At 38.7% G+C, this 15,669-nt stretch overlaps 1 protein-coding gene across 1 annotated transcript in view; it reads left to right on the top strand.

Moving 5' to 3' along the window:
• Nucleotides 1-224: 224 nt before the first annotated feature.
• Nucleotides 225-15,669, top strand: part of TSNAX (translin associated factor X) — a gene marked incomplete at both ends in the record, with an annotated part of 33,281 nt that continues 17,836 nt past the window's right edge. The window contains 5 exons of the mRNA XM_079711229.1: nucleotides 225-279; nucleotides 424-684; nucleotides 1,154-1,258; nucleotides 4,563-4,677; nucleotides 9,275-9,405. Coding sequence (XP_079567355.1) covers nucleotides 225-279; nucleotides 424-684; nucleotides 1,154-1,258; nucleotides 4,563-4,677; nucleotides 9,275-9,405 — 667 coding nt within the window. The remainder of the gene's footprint in view (nucleotides 280-423; nucleotides 685-1,153; nucleotides 1,259-4,562; nucleotides 4,678-9,274; nucleotides 9,406-15,669) is intronic.

The raw sequence follows: 15,669 nt of genomic DNA, 5'->3' as shown, positions 1-15,669 counted from the left end.
GAGAAAGTACCAGCAACGCCTTCCACTGACTGATTTGCACATTTCCATCACCTAAGCTTCTGGCGTCACCGCCAGGAATGGAAAATTAAAGACTCCTAACTCTGTAAGGTTGCGCCTCGAGCCCAAGAAGACCATCCCACAGGACACGCTGGGCTGGTCCCCTCCTCACCTGCCGGCCCCGGGCGCCGCAGGGCCGGCTCTAGCGGCAAACTACAACCCCCACTATGCACCGCGCGGGAGGCGGGGGCCACGCCGAGGGAACGCGAGGGTGCTCCAAAGGTGCCTTGAGGAAAAAAAAAAAAAATCACGAACATCTTTCGTCGCTTTCACGCCTTCACACTGCTCTCACCCTCAGGGGGATGCATCGTCTCTTTTAATGGACGGCTCATGCAGAGAAGCGTGTAAAGTCGCTTCTGTCTTCAGGCACAGCAGAGGGCAGGCGTGACAACGGCTCGAGGGCGCGAGGTCCCCCGGGCCACGCGCGGGGCGGAGCCAGCAGAGGCGGGGCTGGGACGCGGCCGGAAGTGTACGAGGGAAAAGGGAGAAGCTTGAGTGGCTGCGGGCGTGCGCTTCCGGCCGGGGCGTCGACGTCGGCCGGCTGCGCAGGGTACCGCTTCGGGCTCTTCAGCCGCCGCTGTACGCATCGTGCACGCCCCAAGGCGCTGATTGTCGTTTCTTCTCGCCGTAGGCCGTGACGAAATGAGCAGCAAAGAAGGTGGCGTCCTCAACGGCTTTGGGCGTTATTTATTTATCTCATCCAGCCTTTTGGTCGCGTTTACCACTTCCCACCCCTTAAAGGTGCCCTCTCCCCGCGCAGGCTCCGGGAGGGGCGGCGGCCCTGGTGATTTCCCGGCCACATTGGCCCTGTTTGCGCCTCTCTGTTTTTAATCCTCGAGCCGTTTTTATCTTAATTTGGTAATTGCCCCACCTTGTGCCAGATCAAGGTACTCGTTGGGGGAGACCTGGGTGAGCGTAAGGTTTCGGGGGGAGAAGGCAGGGTTGCTTTTCTGTTGTCTGCTGAGGACGCCTCTGTGGCGAGGGCCTTGGGGATGCCTGGTTTTAAAGGAAGGAAGGGGTTTGCCTGTGTCATGTTTTGTCAGCTCCTTGGCGATGGAAAAGCCTTGTCCAACCTTTTTCTCCTTCTCTACGTAAGGATCAGGAGGGTTCAGGAAAAGGAAGCATGACAATTTCCCACATAACCAGAGAAGAGAAGGGAAGGATGTTAATTCCTCTTCACCTGTGATGTTGGCCTTCAAATGTAAGTTCTCTTGTCATGTAAGCCGGCGAAGGGAAGAGAACTAAAGAGTTTGTAAGAAGGATCGATTAGCCATGTTATGCACGTGAAAACAGCCTCTGAGAATTTTCCCGGGGGTTTTGCCATAGTGCTGGGTCTACCCTCAGAGTTGAGATTACAGGCGTCTTGACTCTTTTTCCCATTACAGTTTCACCGGTAAACATCAGTTAATTAACATCAGACGTGCCACGTAACTAAAAATTACTGTGGACCTGATAAATATATATACTCACGACCCCCCCAGGTGTGTGTGTGTGTGTGTGTGTGTGTATCAGGTATATATGTGTATTTTCATTAGGTGTATGTTTAAAGTGTATATATGTGTATATGTATCAGCTATGTGTGTGTGTGTGTATATATATCAGCTGTATATATACGTATATTTAATTTTTCAATTTTTTTTTTTTTTTTTTTTTTTTGCGGTACGCGGGCCTCTTACTGTTGTGGCCTCTCCCGTTGCGGAGCACAGGCTCCGGACGCGCAGGCTCAGCGGCCATGGCTCACGGGACCAGCCGCTCCACGGCATGTGGGATCTTCCCGGACCGAGGCACGAACCCGTGTCTCCTGCATCGGCAGGCGGACTCTCAACCAATGCGCCACCAGGGAAGCCCTAATTTTTCAATTTTTAACGTGTATTGGTTTTGTTTTCCCAGCTAGACTTTTGAAGACAGGGCCTGTATTTTTGTTTTGACTGTCGCACTTTGCAGAGAGTGGGAATCCATGTACATGTAAATCGTACATGTACACGTATTCACAGCTCCCCTTTTCTCAGTATATTAACTTGGGCAAGCTGTTCCTCATTGCAAAACACAACATAAAACAAAATTCACCTAACCCTTCTGCCCAGCATCCTATTTTTTTTTTAGCCATGCCGCATGGCATGCGGGATCTTATTTCCCTGACCAGGGATTGAACCCATGCCCCCCTGCCATGGAAGCACGGAGTCCTAACCACTGGACCACCAGGGAATTACTCCAGAACCCTGTTCTTTACAGTTTCTGTAGTTCAGGAATCCGAGAGGGGGCTTAGTTAGCTGTTGGTTCTAACTTGCAGCCATCTGAAGGTTTGAATTGGGTTGAAGGATCCACAGCTATCGGCAAGGTAGGCCTTCTGCCAACAGCCAGCTCTGGGTTCCTCTCCAGGTGGACCCCTCCATAGTACTGCTTGAGTGTCCTCGTGTTGTGGCATCTGGCTTCCCCCAGACCGAGGAAGAGAAAGAGACCACAATTCTCATATGTCCTAATCTTGGACATCATACACTGTCACTTTTGCTACAGTTCTGTTTGTTACAAATGAGGTAGTTTTAAAACTCTGCCTCATATTTAAGAGGAAGGGAATTAGGTTCCTCTTTTTGAAGGGAGGAGTATCAGGTGATTTGTGGACGTATTTTAGAACTGCCACAGCACATACAGTGATCTTCAGGGGTGTAAGACAACTAGTTGTAATTGAGTAGAGAGCACGTTGATAGAGCTATATACTCAGTGGAAAAACTGTCGATATACTGGGGCAAGTATTGGGTTGGCCAGAAAGTTCGTTCGGCTGTAAGTAACTATAAAAGGCATTTTTCATCTTCACCAAGAACTTCAATGAGCAACATATTCATTAACCGAACGAACGTTTTGGCCAAGCCAATATTCCCCACCAGTATGTTCTCACACACCCCATACTGAGCTGCTTGTTTCCAAGCATATTTTGCTGTTTTATGTTTCTACCTGCCTTTTTTTTTTTTTTTTTTTTGTGGTACGCGGGTCTCTCACTGTTGTGGCCTCTCCCGTTGCGGAGCACAGGCTCCGGACGCGCAGGCTCAGTGGCCATGGCTCACGGGCCCAGCCGCTCCGCGGCATGTGGGATCTTCACAGACCGGGGCACGAACCCGTGTCCCCTGCATCGGCAGGCGGACTCTCAACCACTGCGCCACCAGGGAAGCCCTCTACCTGCCTTTGTGCACATAGTTCTTTAAGCTTGGAATTGCTTCCAACTTGGTGCCCCCGTTGTCCACCTGGTGTACTGTAGTTTTCTTCAAGACCCAGCTCAAGTAGCTTCTTCCCTTTGAAGCCTTTCGGATTTTCCTCCCAAGCAAACTTGGTGACAAACATTGCATTCATTGAACATCCATCCATTCAGTCAGGAGATATTTATTGAGCATCTATGTTCTGGCATGTGTTGATAGTGAACAAGAAAAATGTAGTTCCTGCTTTACTGAACCTTTTCTATATATTTATTATAGCATGATTGCATTTAATTCTTTGTTTACATCTCTGTCTCATACTGGACTGAGCTCATTGAGGGTAGAAATTGCCTTAACTTTGTATTTATAGTATATAATTCACAGTGGTCATTAATGTAGTCAAAATAAATAGTGAATACATTTGATTGTCTTGAAATATTAGGCAATATCCTAGCCTAATTATTATCTCAATAATAAAAGACCAGATGTATTTAGGTCTTTGTCAACTACTAATTTGGTTAATAGTTAAGTCAGGTTCTGAATAAACCTTTGTATTCAGAATTCCTCTGTGGATTGCTCCCTATAGGACAGGCAACTTGCTAGGTCTTTGGAGTGACAGTGCTTCTAAAATAAAGTGGTTATTAAGTAAGTGGTTTATGGGTATTTCAACAACTAGGGCTTGAGAATTCAGAAAGTTGATGTTATTAAGCGGTTATAAACTTAATTTTAAAATTCCAGTTTATTTTTTGTAGATTTTTTTTTTTTTTTTTTTTTTTGCGGTACGCGGGCCTCTCACTGTTGTGGCCTCTCCCGTTGCGGAGCACAGGCTCCGGACGCGCAGGCTCAGCGGCCATGGATCACGGGCCCAGCCGTTCTGCGGCATGTGGGATCTTCCTGGACCGGGGCACGAACCCGTGTCCCCTGCATCGGCAGGCGGACTCTCAGCCACTGCGCCACCAGGGAAGCCCCTTTTGTAGATATTTTTATTGTATATGGTAAGGTAATTAAAAATAACTTTACATAACCTACCGAGGTAGTTGAAAGTAGTTTTGTAGGTAGTTATATGTGATAATTTTGTGGTAACAATCTCATGTTTATTAGAACAGATATTTGTTACAAAATATATGTCTCATTGTGAGGCTCTGAGTGGTAAAATCCAGCTAAGGCATACCTCTAGTTAAAGAAAAAATATCTTGGTTAGTAGCAGAGTCTTTGATTTCCAGGTACTTTAAAAGTAAATAAGGTGGTTTCTCCAGTATTGTTTCAATAGGCTTCAAGTGTAGAATAAGCATGCTTATGTTCATAATAATGTGTTCTTAGCATTTCAACAGGAACTTGATGCAAGACATGACAAATACGAGAGACTTGTGAAACTTAGTCGGGATATAACTGTTGAAAGTAAAAGGACAATTTTTCTCCTCCACAGGATTACAAGGTGAGTAAATATCTTTAAAATTTGTCACAGTTGGATACAGTTTTATACGTATTTTATATACTTTATATATATTGTATTTAATATATATCATAAGTTAGTGGACAGTAACCAGCTGACTTTTTTTGAACACTAGGATCAGAGGATGTTAGTAGCAGGTAGATTTTAAGAATAAACGTTTTAATAAAAATAAGGACCAATTCTTATTTTCAGAACAGCTAGGGATTTATGTTCTGTTAAGGTCGTTCACCAAGATAGAGCTACTATTTGTGAAAATATTAAATTTTTAATGGTTTACTAGCACCTGTTACATTAAAGCTTTCCTTGGATGATGTGTGCAGAAATTTTAATATTAGATAAATGTTATATTCTGCTTAACTTACCTTCCCATTCATTTTTCAGTTCATTGCGGTTTGGCTTTCTGCCTCACAGAATTGAAATTGAAATTGCCCTTGTTACTTTCATATCGCTGAATCTAGTACACACTCTTCTGCTTTTTTCTGACTTACATTTTTGCAGCATGTGATAGTGTTGACTGCTTAATTCTTTGAAAGTTCCTCTATCTTCAGCTCTGTGACATTCGTCCTCTAGGACTTTAATATTTTTCTAGGTAGGCTCTGTATATTTAATAGATTTCTTTGTTGCAAGTAAAAGAAGCCAGCTTAAACTAGCCTAAATTAAGAGGAAGGGAGTGAATTAGAAAGAAGATTCAGGAATATTTTATGAATGCAGTTGGGTATATCCATCTCATCTTGGTTTGCTTCATATTTCATTTGACTAGCTTTCTTTGCTTCTCTGTTCTACATGAGAGTAGAAATCACCCACCCTGCAACTCCCAAAGAGAGATTCTTGTTACATTATCAATTCCAAATGCCTTTAGAAGGATAGCAATGATTGGCTTCCCACCATGTGTCTTTTAAGTATTTAAGAAAGACTAAATATAATTTATGAGCTTTTTATTATTAAAATATTATTGAAGTATTCTATTCACTTATAACTTTTAAGGTAATTCTGAAATGCTTTAATTTTTTTTTTTTTTTTTGCGATACGCGGGCCTCTCACTGTTGTGGACTCTCCCGTTGTGGAGCACAGGCTCCGGACGCGCAGGCTCAGCGGCCATGGCTCACGGGCCCAGCCACTCCGCGGCATGTGGGATCTTCCCGGATCCGGGCACGAACCCGTGTCCCCTGCATCGGCAGGCGGACTCTCAACCACTGCGCCACCAGGGAAGCCCCTGAAATGCTTTAATTTTTATTCCACTAAGTGGAAGCAAATTTGCCATATATAGGTTTATTGGAATGTGGCACTGTTAACATTTTCTTTTTTATCCTTGACTCTAAAATTAGTTTTTGCTTGTTTTTTGAACCAGTTTTCACATAGCTTGTACACGCTTGAGCTTGTATTATGGAAAGAAGCAACACTGATCTGGTTAGTCATGAACACTTTTTTCCACTAGAAATTGCAATTTTAAAACAATTGCTCTCAATATTCAGCAGTTTAAAGAAATAGTAGAACTGTGACAGGAGAACTTAATATTTTAGAAAAAGCCATGTTATTGTGTACAGTCATCTTGTAAATATTTGTCCACCAAAAAATAATAAATATGCATTATGGTAAACTTAGAAAATAGTAATCTTTAGAAAAATACAAAATGACAGAAAAGTAAAGATACTGAGTGAAAGAAGTCAGTGACAATACACTAGAATAGCCACTATCAATGAGCAGATTTCATATTTTATACTTTTTTATCATAATTGTGTCCATATTATACATATATTTTGATTAGTAAACTGAGAAGATAGTAAACTTCAGAAAAATTATAAACTACAGAAAGTAAAAATACTTTATGAAAGAAATCAGCTAGAGTACATAAAGATAACTACTGTTAATGAGCAGATTTCATATTTTAACTGTACTTTATTTTCTTTAATAGATGTAGGTAGATATCTCTGCTAGTGAGCTTTGGTAGTTTGGTCTTTTAAGGGATTTTTCCATTTCATCTCATAATGTTCTTTTATTATCCTTTAATTTCTGTAGAATCTGTTGTAATGTTCTCTCTCTCATTCCTGAAGTTGGTAATTTGTATCCTCTCTTTTTCCTGATCTGTCTGGCTAGAGGTTTATCAATTTTATTGATCTTAAAGGACTACTGTTGATTTCATACATATTCTGTATGTTTTGGTTTTCTGACACATTGATTTCTGTTATTTCCTTCTTTTTGCTTATTTTGGATTCATTTGCTCCTTTTCTAAAGAGTTTCTTAAGACGGAAGCTGAGATCAAAGAAGAAACTGAGATCATTTCTTCTTTTCTAATATAGGCATCTAGTGCTATAAATTTCCCTTTTATGGCTCTAAGTACACTTTAGCTGCATTCCACGAATTCTGGTATGTTGTTTTTTCATTTTCGTTCAGTTCAAAATGCTTTCTGATTTTCATTTTGATTTCATCTTTGACCCATTGGTTGTTTAGATGTTATTTTGTTTCCAAATATTTAGGAATTTTCCAAGCATACTTTTTATGATTTGAATTCTTTTAAATTTACTGAAGCTTGGTTTTGGCTCAGAATATGGTCTCTCTGGACCTTGTACACTTGAAAAGTACATGTATTCTGCTATTGTGGGGTGTAGTGTCCTATAAATGTCAATTAAATTGGTTGATGATGTTCAGTCATCTGTGTTATTACTGATTTTCTGTATACTTGTTCTACAGTTATTGAGAGAGGTTCAAATCTCTTGATGATAATTGTGGATTTGTCTATTTCTTTTTGCCCTTCTATTAGTTTTTGCTTGATGTATTTAAGCTCTTTTATTTGATGCATTAATGTTTAGGATTGTTCTGTTCACTTGATGAATTGACCCTTTATTTTTATGATAGTATCCCTGGAAATATTCTTTGTTTTGAATTCTACTTTGTTAATACAGCTACTCTAGTTTTCTTTTGATTAGTGTTAACAGGGTATATCTTTATTTGTCCTTTTGTTTTTAATCTATTTGTGTCTATATTTAAAGAGGATTTCTTGTCTTTCTTGCTTTTTTATCCATTTATCCATTTTATCCAGTCTCTGCCTTTTATGGAGGTGTTTAGACCATTTACATTTAATGTGATTATTGATATGGTAGGAATTAAATTTATGATCCATTTTCCACTTTTTTGCCTTATTTTGGGTTGAATATATATATTTTTTAATTGGGATATCATTGCTTTACAATGTTGTGAAGACTGAGTATTTTTTATAATTCCATTTTATCTTATTTTTTGGCTTATTAGCTGTACCTTTTTGTTTTATTTTTATAGTGGTTGTTCTATGGTTTATAATATATGACTTGTCACAGTCTGCTGTCCTTACTTTGCACAATACTGTGTTAATTGAAACTTGTGCATCTCAGAATCTTGTCTGTCCTTTGCATGGTTCTGTGGTAACATTTACTTTGCAAATTGAGGTCACAATATTGATATGCACACTTTTCAGTTAATGTGATACTGTACAAGGTAAGGACAGCTTGCATATCACTTTGCCTATAGTATATGAATCCTATAATAGTATACTTCCTTTTCCATTTCACCTCTACAAGCTTGGCCTTTGTGCTACTTTGAAATATATGCTACTTCTATATATTTTTTTATAATCCCCATAATACATTATTATTTTTGCTTAAACAATATGATTTTTTTTAGTTAAAAAATTATATTTTTATATATATTTCCCATTTCTGGTGTCCTTTATTCCTTTATGTACAGATCCAGATTTTCATTTGGTATCATTTTCCTTTTGCCTAGAGAACCTCCTTTAATACTTTTTGTAGTGTCAGTCTGCCAGTGATGAATCAACTATTTCTGGTCTTGTGTGAGCTCTGGATATTGTTTTGTGTGCTCACTTAGGGTGGTTCATTTTTCAGTTTTGGGTAGTTTCCTCAAAAGTCTGCACTGATCAGAGCTCAGCTGAAGACTTGAGTGGGTCCCCTGTGTAGATCTCTAAAAACTCTGTGTGTAGTTTTCTCCTTTGTTACTCTGCCTTGCAAGTTTTAGCCATCTTTACTAACCTGAACTCCCACTTCCTCCCCCTCTACTCAGGGAGACTCCCAGGGTCCACCTAAGTTTCTCATCCCTGCACTGTCATTGCACTGCAGGCGGTCAGATGGGACAGTCATAAGGCACATGTCCTTTTCTTCATCCTTCTCTCAGGGATCACTGTCCCATGCTGCCTGTTGCCCAACGTCTGAAAACCAATTTTTTTGTATATGTGTATTTCTCTTTAGTTGTTTAGTGTTTTGGTGGGATGATAAATCCTGTCCATGTTACTCCATCCTGACTAAAAGTAGACGTCTCCAGATGTCATATTTTTATGAACATAATTTTTCTTGTAGTTATGGTCATATTATAAATACAACTTTTTATACTTCTCTTTTCACTTAATATTATAGCATTTTCCCATGTTTTTAACCTATTTTTAGTAAACCGTAGTTGTAGTTTTGAGTTAGAAATTTCCAGATACATAGGATATGTATTTAGCCCTATGTTAATTGATATGTAGATTATTTCAGTTTTTCACTATCAAAACATCTGACTGATGTTTTAAAAGTTCCCAATATCTTGATTACAGTGCTCCTGATATGGAAGAAATACTGACTGAATCAGAAATTAAATTGGATGGTGTCAGACAAAAGATATTGCAGGTAGCCCAAGAGCTCTCAGGAGAAGACATGCATCAGTTCCACAGAGCCATTACTACAGGTGAGTCTAGGTTCATTGTAGTGGTAACATTAAAAAAAAAAAAAAGTTCGTTACATGATTTATGTGCATTGCCTGAATTTTAATTGATATTTGGTGAAATATTACTGGCTTTAAAAAATGAGAACTTCTGAATAGTAATGTTAAGGTAATCTAAAAATCCTTAATGGGCTTTATTTTTCTGTGTAGTGACAGTCATTGATAGATTTGAATAAAGTAACTGAGGATACAGACTTAATAGATGAACTTTATTCTTGAGTGAGTAGGGTGTATTCAGACAGGGCATAACTCATTTCCCACTATGGGTATATCTCACTTGTGGCTCTAAGTTTCAGTCATAGTAAGTTCATGGAAGAGAATGTATCACTTAGCCAGGTGGACCAGAACATCTCATAGTGTGACTCCATACTGGGAAGTTTAGGGTAGTACTGGGTTTTATATATTCATTTAAAATGTTTCATGGAGTACAGGATCTTGGTGATTATCACCATTTGGAAATTAGTTGGCACAAATGTTTAAGGTACTTGATCTGATCCTCTTCATCCTTTTCTTATTGTGAGTTCACTGTGAGGAGAGAGAACTGTATAATTCAGACATATCCTGAAATTTGCAGAAAGACAAAATCAAAGGTTGATGCATATTTATAGAAGTAAATGGAAGTTCTGTATTCCTTTCTATCAAATAGCTGATTCCACTGAGCTCAGGTAAGTTCAGTAGTAGGAAATGAGTTCATTTGGTACCTGGTCAATATATGTTCAGTTTTAGTCTGGTTATCATTTCAGCACTTGTTTTTCAGAAATGTCGACCTGTGGTTGTTGAAACGTCTTGATATTAGTAAGAGAAGGTGCTTGCGTGTATCAGTTAAAACTGGAAGCGTGTTATTATAAACTAAAGTGATAACACATTTCCATGAGGTGTCATTATAGTATATTCTGAAAGGGGGTACGTTCCCATCCTCATCATTTGTTATTTACTATCAGGGATTTATTTGATTTTCAAAATAATAGCACATATAATAAAAAAGATTTCATGAATTCAGTTTATGTTGCCACATGCAAGCACAGCCTTGCATGTGACAGATTTGGCAGGGTTGGGAGAGAAGATCAGGGAAATGGGAGAAAGAAGGGTGAAGTGAAAGCTGGAACAAGCCTCTAGAAGAAAACATACGAGAGTATCTTCGTGACCTTGTGGTAGGAAAGATTTTTTTTTTTTTTTTTTTGCAGTACGCGGGCCTCTCACTGTTGTGGCCTCTCCCGTTGCAAAGCACAGGCTCCGGACGCGCAGGCTCAGCAGCCATGGCTCACGGGCCCAGCCGCTCCGCGGCATGTGGGATCTTCCCGGACTGGGGCACGAACCTGCATCCCCTGCATCAGCAGGCCACATCTCAACCACTGCGCCACCAGGGAGGCCCAAGATTTTTTTTTTTAATGACACAAAAAAGCATTAACTGCTAAAGGAAAATCGGATCAACAACTACTGAAGCCCATGTGCCTAGAGCCCGTGCTCTGCAACAAGAGAAGCCACCGCAGTGAGAAGCCCACACACTGCAACAAAGAGTAGCTCCCACTCGCCACAACTAGAGAAAGCCCACGTGCAGCAATGAAGACCCAATGCAGCCAAAAATAAATAAATTTATTATAAAAAACAAAGGACCAAAAAAGGTGAATAGGGGCCTTAAAAATGTGAATATTCAGATGACTGTGAATATTCACTAAACGGTGCTCAGCATCATTATTCACTAGAGTAATGTAAAGTGAAACCACAGTGAGATACCATTCACTCACCAGCAGGACTAAATCATAAATACTGCCTGTACCATTTAAAAAAACTTTGGCGGCAGTATCTAGCTGGGAACGTGTCTACTATATGATTACTTCTGGGTATATACCCAAGAGGAGTGAGGCTTATGTCACCAAAAGACATGTGCAAGAAACCTCATAACAGCTGTAATCATAATATCCTAAAACTAAAAGATGACCCACATGTCTGTCAACAGGAAAATGGGTACATTGTGGTGTAGTTGTACAATGTAGTACTACATAGCAGTAAAAAATGATAACCGTATGCGACAGCAAATATGAGTTTCACATTCTGTTGGGCAAAATAAGCAGACACAAAAGAGTATATAACTGTATAATTCCATTTATGTGAAGTTCAAAAAGCACAGTTAATCTAGGGACACTGTAGATTTGCTTTATTTGGCCCAGTAATTTATTTTGTAGGTCCTTCATGGATCAATGAGGAAAGTATAAGGAAAGGCTTTAAATAAGAGCAAGGACCATATGGATAATGACACTAAAAAACCTAGGAAGTCGTACTTGGCTTTTAGAACAAAACAGAAATGGAGAAAAAAAGGCAAAGGGGACATTTCATTGAGTCAGTAGAGTGTTTCTTAAATCAGGAAGGAAACACTACGTTCTTGGAAAAAGTTTAGATAGGACATGAGTAAAATGGGAGCGGTCTTCAGATATTCCCAGTTCACTATCACTGAGGATTATTGTAAGCACCATATTCTGTTTAAGCCCTTTGTTTATGATGTGTAAGTTTTCTTTGAGATTACCTACCCATGAATTAAAAATTTAAGGATTCTCTGTCTCACTTTTCTGTAGGAAGTCTTTAAAATAAAGTGAGGTTCTTTAAATTGAAACAATAAAGATTTTTTTTTCTTAAAGTTAAGGAATAAAGCAGTCAAATAAAGGGGTGTCTGGGACTTAAAAATTTGCTGACATTTTATTTGATAAAATAAGGTTATTTATAATTAGAGTAGCATTAACAATGTGATGCTTATGAATAGCTTGCTGCTTGTAATTGTTAAATGCTTGTTTTGGTGTTACTCCAAATAGTTGTTCTTTTGACTTGAAGATAAAACAATTCTGGCATTGAACTAAAGGAGTTCTATGCTTTTCCTCATTAAGAATTGTGCTAATGGCACGCAGAGCATGTCCCTAAGGGATACTTGTGTGAGCTCAAACATTGAGTGTCCTACTAATAATTGAACAACAACAAAAAGTTAGGTCTGTTTTCTACACATTTCTTATCAGAGTGGGTTACAGATTGTCCCAAGGGATGGTTAAACAAATGACAGATAATTAGTTACTTGAAATAAGTCACTTAAAACTTTTTCTCATGCCCTGTCACGTTTTTGTTTTTGTTTTGTTTTTTCTTGTTGAAAAATTAACAGTTGGGGGAAATTGTCCTCCATCTCAAAGAAAAAAATATTTCTTCTTTTTTTTGATTTAGTTTATATCACTGTGATAATACTAAAAATTGTCATTTAATTTTGAGACATTCTGGTGTGCAAAACTGAGTTCAGACCCTAACTAATATTTTAATTCTCTCATCCGAGAATGTGAATGGTAGGTTAAGTGAGTGTTTTAGGCCAGTTACAGATATTTTTTTTAAAGCCATTGTTCTTTATATATTAAATATTTATATTTAGATAACCTTTGCAATATCCCTGTCATAAATATTATTTTTCCCACTTCATAAGTGGGGAAATTGAGACTCACAGGAGTTAAGCAACTTGTCCAGGGTCATAAGCTAGTAAGTGGTACCATTGCTTTCTTATTATATGGATTTAATTTACCTGTAGACTTCAGAACCTAACCCCGAGTAAAGGCTTTATCTTGCTTAAATTTCTCTTTGCTTAAATATGAAGGTTTTTCTTAAAACCCCAGCATACATTATAGCTCTTGTGTTGCTCTTTTTTTTTTCCCATAGCACTTAACAAGTTTTGACTACTCTGTAATCTCCGTATTTATTATGTTTTTTCTTTATTATTTCACTCTCCTCTACTAGAATGTGGACTCGACAAGTCTCTACAAAAGTTTTTTACTATTAACTGATGTATCCCAGACACTTAATAGATGTTTGATAAATGTTGACAGGATGAAGAGCAGAAGTATTTTAAAAGGGCTTTTTTTGTTGTTCAGTCAAATCTTTTATTTGATGGTTTGCTTTTGCAAATTTTTGTTTGACTATTTTTTGTTCCTTCCAAAAGGAAACATGTTTCCAGGGGCTGTTACTTAGACATAAGTGCAGAAATAGGATCAATGTTAATATTTAGGGGCGTTCTAAAGCTCATTATTTCAGTACAGAGAAATTTGATATCATTTCAGCATAGTAGCAAAATTGAGAAAGCTCACTGAAAAAATGAACTAGGACATGAAGATCTGTAAGCCTTTGGAATAAATAATGGAAGAATTTAGTGAAGGGAGAGATATAGGTAAACACTGAATTTTTCTGTTTGTAAGCGAGATTAAGTTGTCAGCAGAGATGTTAGTTCAGGTAAAGCTAAGTACTGAAACAAATGCATAAACCTGTGACATTTTGGTGGCTTAACAAAATAGAAATCGTTTCTTTCTCATTTAAAGTCCCGGCTTTGCGATGGTGTCTTGAGTGTGCTCTTCGCACTTAGTCATTCAGAGACCCAGGATCTTGGGGCTCTGCTACTATCAGTATTCCAAGATCAGTCAGAACATCAGCATACAACTGGCAGGTTGTGGAAAAGAGGAGTGCAGGGTCATGCCTGAGGTTTTTATAAGCCAGCCCTCCAAGTGGCATTGACCACTTCTGTCTACATGTTATTGGCCAGTCACATGTCCACACCTGATTTCAAGGGAGAATGGGGAATATGGACTCTGTGCCAAAGTCAATGAAATATGTTTGATGAATAGTTAATTTTTCTCTGCCCACTACAGTAGTTTGGTGTCCGTTTGGTGTAATGGGAAATCCAGGCATATGCATGTTGATGGATTTAAATTTTTTTCTGAATTTTTTTTTTTTTTTTTTTTTTTGCGGTACGAGGGCCTCTCACTGTTGTGGCCTCTTCCGCTGCGGAGCACAGGCTCTGGACGCGCAGGCTCAGTGGCCATGGCTCACGGGCCCAGCCGCTCCGTGGCATGTGGGATCTTCCCGGACCGGGGCACGAACCTGTGTCCCCTGCATTGGCAGGCGGACCCTCAACCACTGCGCCGCCAGGGAAGCCCGAAAATAATTTTAAAACTGAAAGAGTGGTTGGAGCACATCTTGTTCCACCACCTCATTTTGTAAATGACCTTAGAGATGGTATTGGAATTGGAATCTGACTTGTTTTACCTGCTGTGATTAACTTTCTGCTAGACCATCGCCTCTCTGCTAGCTAGTATTTGGTACTTCATACTGTAATTGTTTTCTACAAAGCCAGAGGCTTTTACTTGAAGATCTCAGATCCTATATCTGGTTAAAGACTCTCACTTCCTTTTGTTTTACATAGGTAAAATAAAATACTTAAATAAAATATTAATAAATTATATTAAATTTATTTAATAAAATATTTTAAAATAAAGTATTTTAATTACATAGGTAATTAAAATAGATATAGCTTAAAGTTGCATTTAAACGTGAGATGATTCAGTAAACATTTCTTATGACTTTTAATCACAACTTATTAAGTGTTTATATCATACTACAAACTTCTGTGGTGAATCCTGGGACCATGAGAAAACTTCTCTCACAGGCGTTTTGTGGGTCACAAAGACTCAGTTTGTGAACATTCTTTTTGGATAAATGTTGGGTGTGCACTACTTAGACTGTCCAAGTGTATGAAGGTCTTTCAACCCAGTTTCTTTTTATCTCTGAACATTCTTACTGCTTTTCTAAAATCTTGTTTCAGAAAGTTACTCTTGAGCTGAGTTCTGTCAGTTGATGAGGATGGTGGGGCTACGTGGGGATCATGGACAAGAGAGCTTCCTACTCAGTTTGGACATAAGCACCAAGTCAAACAGGTCCTTACTCCAGCAATAGTGTCCCTTAAAATAATTTACTGTTACTTCTTAGTATCATAGTGCATGTTGAGCTAAGGTAACATTTTGGAAGAATAATGGCCTCTTTTAATTGTGAGCTAATACATTGGGAAGAAGACATAAAAGATCCAAAACACCGTTGTTTTCTTTAAAAAAGTTTTAAATATTATCGAACAAAAATTAATGCCCGTCATTCTTATTTTAATAATTCCCACCTCAGTTTAATTCAGTAGTTACAGAGGGCCCTTGTACCAGACACTGACATATTATTTTATATAAATCCTACAATGTAGGTAGATGTTTGTACTTTACAAATGAGGAAATTGAAGTGCGGTAACTTAATAAACTTACTGGCTTGGCCAACTGGTTGAATGCAGATGTTATTTGTTAAGTGAAGAAATGGAATACAGAATGGGTTTTGGATGTGATTGATGTGGCATCCAAGCAGCTTCCTAATAGGCAATTGAATATATTGGTTTTGAGA

Source organism: Hyperoodon ampullatus, assembly GCF_949752795.1.
Source record: "Hyperoodon ampullatus genome assembly, chromosome: 1".
Lineage (NCBI taxonomy): Eukaryota > Metazoa > Chordata > Mammalia > Artiodactyla > Ziphiidae > Hyperoodon > Hyperoodon ampullatus.
Note: the sequence above shows the minus strand (reverse complement) of the source record. Positions and strands in the feature narration are given on the sequence as shown.